The 7,172-nt window shown below is 44.9% G+C and overlaps 3 protein-coding genes across 7 annotated transcripts in view; 1 reads left to right on the plus strand and 2 right to left on the minus strand.

Annotated features, from left to right (window-relative positions):
* LOC108288125 (LRP2 binding protein) overlaps positions 1-5,580 on the minus strand; it is a 30,250-nt gene extending 24,670 nt beyond the window's left edge. For 2 of the 3 annotated variants that reach the window (XM_037730831.1, XM_017506923.2), the window contains exon 1: positions 5,493-5,580. The gene's annotated coding sequence lies outside the window, so the exon portion shown is untranslated. Of the gene's footprint in view, positions 1-3,060; positions 3,149-5,492 lie in introns of those variants that run through there. The other variant, XM_017506922.2, reaches the window with a different exon arrangement.
* Positions 2,710-6,831, plus strand: ANKRD37 (ankyrin repeat domain 37). Of its 3 annotated transcripts, none has more exons than XM_017506932.2 (4): positions 2,710-3,158; positions 3,369-3,521; positions 5,499-5,590; positions 6,118-6,723. In XM_017506932.2, the coding sequence occupies exons 1-4, from the start codon at positions 3,132-3,134 to the stop codon at positions 6,323-6,325; spliced, it is 480 nt and encodes a 159-aa protein (XP_017362421.1). In that variant the 5' UTR covers positions 2,710-3,131; the 3' UTR covers positions 6,326-6,723. The 3 variants fall into 3 exon arrangements, 1 of the variants encoding a protein (XP_017362421.1); XR_001818610.2 differs by having other exon boundaries at positions 2,976-3,521; positions 5,499-5,594; positions 6,118-6,321; positions 6,500-6,831; XR_005196641.1 differs by having other exon boundaries at positions 3,116-3,529; positions 5,499-6,321; positions 6,500-6,831.
* UFSP2 (UFM1 specific peptidase 2) overlaps positions 6,492-7,172 on the minus strand; it is a 24,650-nt gene continuing 23,969 nt past the window's right edge. Inside the window, exon 12 of the mRNA XM_017506920.2 lies at positions 6,492-6,961. Coding sequence (XP_017362409.1) covers positions 6,875-6,961 — 87 coding nt within the window. The 3' untranslated portion in view covers positions 6,492-6,874. The remainder of the gene's footprint in view (positions 6,962-7,172) is intronic.

Below are 7,172 nucleotides of genomic sequence, written 5' to 3' on the forward strand. Positions count from 1 at the left end.
AAAAAAAAAAAAATTAGCTTATTGGTTCTACCAACTACGTCTAATAATTTTCACCTGGCACAATTCACTTATTCAAGAGTAACTGAATAGGAAGGAAGTACTAGGCTTAGTATTGTGGGAGATTCAATTCCAGGAACAAGGCTACGTTAACAGTCATTACTAAATGACAAAGCTGTTTTTCTATGGATTATAATAATTTTCTCTGAAGACTTTCTTTTGCGGCCAGGTGTGGTAGCTCATGCCTGTAATCCCAGCAGTTTGGAAGACAGAGGCAGGTGGATCACTGGAGGTCAGGCGTTTAAGACCAGCCTGGGCAACATGGTGAAACCCCGTCTCTACTAAAAATACAAAAATTAGCTAGGTGTAGTGGCACACAACTGTAATCCCAGCTACTTGGGTGGCTGAGGCACAAGAATCGCTAGAACCCGGGAGATGGATGTTGCAGTGAGCTGACATCACGCCCCTGCACTCCAATTTGGGTGACAGAGCAAGACTCTGTTTCAGGGAAAAAAAAAAAAAGGCTTTATTTTGCATTACAGAAACCAATCTTAGTAGCCTGAATTTACCAGAGGTGACCAAAATTCTTTAAAACGTACAGGTATAAGAATGTGGGCTCTGGAGTCAAACTGGGTTCAAATTCCTGATTTACCTTCTGATCATTACATGACAAGTTAATGGAGCTCCCTAAGCCTCAATTTCCTTTTCTGTAAAATGTAGGTAATACCTACCTATCAGCACTAGTCTTGAGGCACAAGCGCTCACTGAATGTCCATTTGTAATATAATAAACTGGAATAGGCGTTAGTGGTTAATCCTTTCTCATGTGTCAGCCTCTCTACTTCACAGCACTGTTGTATGTGTATCGTCCACTGCCCTAGACTGAACTACACATAGCGCTCTCAATACTAGAAGATATTTCACACTTCTTAGAGATACTCTTCCCTTCCTGGACTACTTAGCAAAGTCTTACGCCTCAAGACTCAGCCCACACATCTCTCATTTATTTGGTCACTTACACATCATCCAACATTTTTTTTTAAACACTCTAAATGACATCCTCATTCTGGAAGCACATATATCAGCAATTAAAACATGTAAAATTAGCACTGCTTAGGAGAACGCCTATTGAATACGCATCTTAGATTATCTTCCTTTTTAGAAAACTCATCCCACGTGCTACACGCCTGGTGAAACTCGTTACTTGCCAGTAAGATATTGTCCCCAAATGTACTTACCATGTTTTTGTGCACTATAAGCTTTGTTCAGTTTATACTTTCTAGGCCCATGACTAACGATGAGTCAGATATCCAGCTGAGATATCACTTTTTTTCTGAAAACAATGTGAGCAATGGACAAGTTCGCTGAGATTAAAGGGAGAAAAGCTGTAACGACTCCCGAAATTTCTTCTCCTTGTGAAATATGCATATGTAACAGGAAGTTAAACGACCAGACTTAATGCATACTGAACAGAATCTTGTTTCAAAGAAATGAAATACGGAGGCACTTTCACCACAGAAACATCCCATTACATATGCTAACTGCAATATTTATGTTCAGAACTCTAAGAACGTGTCTGATACTCTTTATTAGTTAGGAATTCCTGAAAAGGAACTTCTGTGCAAACCTGGAGCTCAAATACATGGGGTGGGGAGGGTGGGAAGGGATAATGAGGGGAGAAACACCAGATACAGGTGATGGGGGATGAAGGCAGCAAACCACCTTGCCATGTATGCAACAATCCTGCATGATCTGCACATGTACCCCAGAACCTAAAGTACAGTTTTAGAAAAGCAGTGTGCTTACTGATTTGATAAAAGGGAAATTGGCAACGTGGACATGTGCTCACCTCACAAATCTGACAACAGTATCTCTGCAGTGCCATTCTTTACACACCATTAAAAGGTATCGTGAATAGATTAAATGTTAAAAATATGGACTATTAAGAATGATTCTGTATATTTGAACACACATTTATGTTCAAATATTCATATCAATAAAAATGCTTAAAACTACCCCTTGGGTAAGTAAGTATAATAACAGACTTGCAATTGCAGACTGTATGGCTCTTACTACAAAACCAAAATTAGAATGGGAAGACCACTTATCTTTAGAGGGCAAGCTTGAGCTTGTCCATCATCATCATAAACGCACCAACAGAAGGGGATCACCAAAAATGTAGGGAAAAAGAAACGCTCGGCCGGAGTTTTAGCTTCTAGGCAGATCCTTCTGGAAGGAGGCTGAGGGCGAGCCCGGGGAGCAGCTCTGACGTCCGCGGCTGCCGTCGGGTCAGGTCACGCACGCCCGACTGCACCCGCGCCCAGGACGGCGGCTTCGCCAGCCCCGCGGGTCTCGATCGCGCGCGGCGTGGACCGGCGTGCGTGACGGCCCCAGCGTGAGCGGCCTCTCCTCGAGGGTCCCTCCACAAGCGTCCCTGGGCGGGCCGGGCTCGGCCGCTGCCGCTCGGGACAGCCATCCCCTGGGATTCGGGCCCGTCGCCCCTGCCTCCACTTCCCGGGCTACGAGGACGGCGACGGCGCGTGAGGTAAAGGAACTTGCGTTCCCCGGCGCCGGGAGCTGCCTGTGGCTCCCCGTTTCCTGGTTACGTGCGCGCAGGCAGAGCCAAAACCTGCGGCCGAAGCTCCCGCTTCTCCAGAAGGATCAAAGGGCGGGCGCGTTACCAGGAGACGTGTCAAACGCAGCACGCCTCATGGCGGCCGCGGAACCCCACCCACCCCGACGCCCGTCCTACCCCGCCCACTGACTTGCCTTGCGCACGCGCGCTGAGGCTACGTGGGGCGGCCGCGGGCCCCGCCCCTAGGTGGGCGGGCCCGGCGCCACCGCAGCTGGCCAATCGGCGGATGGCCCCGCGCGCCCGCCCCTTTTCTCCGCCCCCGGCGCCGGCTCCACGTGCCAGTGTTTGTGTACGTGCCGCCGTTGCTGGGCTGGGCCGGGTCCGGGCTGCTGTGGATTAGGCTGCCCGGGCGCAGCTGCCAAGGGCTGGCCCGCAAGTCCCAGCGGTCTTTAAATTCTCCCGTGCTAGGGCGGGACCGCGCACTCTTACCTGCCAGGGTGCGGCGAGTGTCCCACCGCTCTGCACTCCAAAGGACTTTTGTCATCTGCCGGAGGCGGGAAATGCTGTTGCTCGATTGCAACCCGGAGGTAAGACTTGGGCTCACAGAGCTCGAGCTTTTGTCCTGCAGGCTCAAGCTTCCAGACGCGTCTTCTCGGGAACGCGGGGACTCGCCACTGGGCGCTGCCTGGTCACGCCTCGTCAGAGCTGGTTTTGAAGTTGGGGGAGTTTTGGCAGCCCAGAGAGGCGCGGGACTGGACAAAAGTGAGAAGGGTGCTGGATGTCTTTTCTTCCCGCAGGTGGACGGTCTTAAGCATTTGCTGGAGAAAGGGGCCTCGGTCAACGCACCCCCGGATCCCTGCAAGCAGTCGCCTGTCCACTTGGCTGCAGGAGGCGGCCTTGCTTGCTTGCTTCTCTGGCAGCTGCAGACGGGCGCTGACCTCAACCAGCAGGTAACTAGGTAACTGATTGTTGCTGTGTACAGCTCTCCCCTCCCTCCCAGATCCACACAAACATGTCTCAGACACCAAGAACACCAATTGTTTCAGCTGTTATAAACATGTCTATAGCAGTGATGTCCAATAGAAACAGAATTCAAGACATGAATGTAATTTTTTTTTTTTTTTTTTAAAGAGACCGGGTTTCTCCATGTTGGACAGGCTGATCTTGAACTCCCAACCTCAGGTGATCCACCCATCTGGGCCTCCCAAAGTGCTGGGATTACAGGCGTGAGCCACCACGCCCGGCGTCTAATGTTTTTTTTTTTTGAGACCTTGGCTTGCTCTGTCACCAGGCTGGAGTGCAGTGGCGCGGTCTCGGTTCACTGCAGCCTCAGCCTCGCAAGTAGCTGGGACTACAGGCATGCGCCACCACATCCCACGCCCGGCTGATTTTTTTTTTTTTTTTTTTTTGTATTTTAGTGAAGACAGGGTTTCACCATATAGGCCAGGATGGTCTGATCTCCTGACCTCCTGACCCGCCCACCCTGGCCTTCCAAAGTGCTGGAATTACAGGCGTGAGCCACCGTTTCCGGCTGACAGATGTAATTTTAAATGTTTTTTTTTTTTCCAGCCTTGATGTGAAGACATGAGAAATTTCAAATTTTTAAGTAGCCACATTAAAAAAGGGAAATGAAACATGAAATTTTAGTAATGTAATCCGATTGGTCCAAAATACTATCAATTCACGGCTGGGTGCACTGGCTCACGCCTGTAATCCCAGCACTTTGGGAGGAGAAGGCAGGAGGATCACCTGAAGTCAGGAGTTCAAGACCAGCCTGGCCAACATGGAGAAACCTGTCTCTACTAAAAATACAAAAAAATTAGCCAGGCATGGTGGCAGTTACCTGTAATTCCAGCTACTGGGGAGGGTGAGGCAGGAGAAGTGCTTGAACCTGGTAGGCAGAGTTTGCAGTGAGCCAAGATCACACCGCTGGATGCAGTTTGGGTGACAGAGTGAGACTCTGTCTCAATAAAAACAAAAAAAATCAAAATATTATCGGTTCAATATGTAATCAACATAAACCAATTGCTGATTAGATTATTTTACGTTTTCTTTTATTCTGTGTCTTCACATTCTGGTGTGACAGCGTATCTCAAATCAGACTAGCTGCATTACGAATACTGTAGCTTTAAGTGGCTGTTGACTATCTTATTGAACAGCATAGATCTACAGTTTATTTCAAAAGAAATAATTGCTATATTACCAAGTCTCCCTCCAGCAATTTAAATTCTTGTGAGATATGTCCACAGCCATTCTAATTTCCTAAAGAACTTTCTTACTGTAGTTTTCATCTTCCATTAAATATTTAAGCATGGGGAATTTTAAATTGTAAACTCTTCTGGGACAACTCTTTTTATTTGCTTACATTTTAATGTATGTGGATATGGCTACAAGTTTTTATTTATTTGTTCATTGAGATGGAGTTTGGCTCTTGTCACCGAGGCTGGAGTGCAATGGTGTGATCTCAGCTCACTGCAACCTCTGCCTCCTGGGTTCAAGTGATTCTTCTGCCTTAGCCTCCCTAGCAGCTGGGATCACAGGTGCACACCACCACGCCCAGCTAATTTTTGTATTTTTAGTAGATATGTGGTTTCACCATGTTGGCCAGGGTGGTCTCAAACTCTTAACCTTAGGTGATCTGCCCACCTCCCGAAGTGCTGGGATTACAGGCGTGAGCCACGGCACCTGGCCACACATATTTTTATTAATGAAAACTGTATGAAAAAGCAAACAGAACTTATCAAAAAATAAAAAGGTTTTACAGCCTACAGAAGAAAAAAACAAAAATAAAAAGCTTGAATTAAAATTTCAGTCCATACAATGCAGTTCTAAGTAGCTTCCTTAAATAGCTAATATTAGATGTCACTCACCAACTTCCATAAAAAAGTATTTTTGGGAGACTCTAAAATGCACTGTCTTACCTTAAGGATGTTTTAGGAGAAGCTCCACTACACAAGGCAGCAAAGGTTGGAAGCCTGGAGTGCCTTAGCCTGCTTGTGGCCAGTGATGCCCAAATCAAGTGAGTACGACATCATGGCTTCACACTTTATGTTTTCTTGGATTAAATAATCAGACTCCTGAAGCATAGTTACATGTGCTTTCAAAAATAATGCTTGCCTAATTGACAATTTAGTGTTGTCATTTAAATGTTAACTTAGGCTGTTGGTGCTGTCTAATAATACTCAGTTTGAGTAAGTAGAAAGATCCTGAGCAGTCAGAGTTGCAATTCTGTTCATTAGACGGTATTCTACTTCAATCGGCTTAGGAAAACCAATTCTATAGTTCTCATTGACTACCTTTGGGTACTCATCCACTGTATTAAACAGCAAATAATTCTTCATTCAAAAATGGAATGCCCGCTCTATGCTGGATTCTGTTAGCTGCTGAGAATACAAAATGACCAAAAATGCACTTTCCCTATGCGTTCTTTACCTCTTCTGTTCTGCAGCCAACATTTGTATGAGCCCAAAATTCCTTTGTAAGATACTAAAAAAACACTTTAGAAGTTCAATTTTTCATTTAACTCAATTTTTATCACATTTTCAGTTTATGTAACAAGAATGGGCAAACAGCTGAAGATCTCGCTTGGTCGTGTGGATTTCCAGAATGTGCCAAGTTTCTTACAACAATTAAATGTACGCAGACAAGAAAATCAAGTGAATACTCTGACAGGGATGACTGTGCTCCTGTGCTCAGACAGAAACGAAGTTTTGGAAGTGCAGAAAATATCAGTGGGAAAAGGAAGTGTTGGTAAGTGACTCTGAGCTGCCGCTCTGTTCCTCCGTGATCTCTTGCGTGCACAGCATTTGTTATTCTAGTGACATTGTAATAGTCTGGAGACCAAAAATGTGCCTGCATGGTAGAAGTTTGGGGATAAAACTCTTTTTTTAAAAAAAGTTTTTAATGTTAATACGTTTTTTAAAAACAGATGTCACGTGGGTCATGAAGAAGTCTGAAGAAACGCCTTCATTTCATGCAGATGTATGAGCTCCAGCTTTTGGCTTACCATATGTGTCTAAACGCCTTCTGAGAAGGAGGAAATCCTTTCTTCCAAGTGAAGATCCATTTAAGAACACATGTATTTACATGCCTGTAATATGCTGGTTGTGTATGCTTTGTCTTTTAAGTTATTAAAGGGATGTGTGAAAAATACATTCTCTGTGCAGTATTTACAACCTTTGAAAAAGGTCATAGTTTAAACTGTCAAACTAAGACCAGAATTTAATGTGAAATTAAACTGATTCTTTATCCACCAATTTATAATACCACTCTACTGCAGTCTTCAATCTAATAATATATTATTTTAAATCATATTTGGTCGTTGAGGAAGACATAAGTTATAGTATGCATCCTTGTTCCAAAAGTCTGGGCCCTTCCATCCGCACCAGCCCTGGATAGGGGAGAAGGGAAAGGAAAGCCTTTTATAAAGTTGCAAGATTATGTGATGGAAATCATGACATCACATTCTGTCAGCAGGACCTTGGCAGAAACTAAATGCCTTTATCATTCAAGGATTTGAATTCCTACTAGGCATAGAAAAGTAACTTTTATCTGGGTCCCTTTGAGGTAGATTTTTGAACTTTTTTTTTTTTTTTTTTTTT

The sequence above is a fragment of the Cebus imitator genome, unplaced genomic scaffold, assembly GCF_001604975.1.
Source record: "Cebus imitator isolate Cc_AM_T3 unplaced genomic scaffold, Cebus_imitator-1.0 Scaffold365, whole genome shotgun sequence".
In the NCBI taxonomy this organism is placed as follows: Eukaryota; Metazoa; Chordata; class Mammalia; order Primates; family Cebidae; genus Cebus; species Cebus imitator.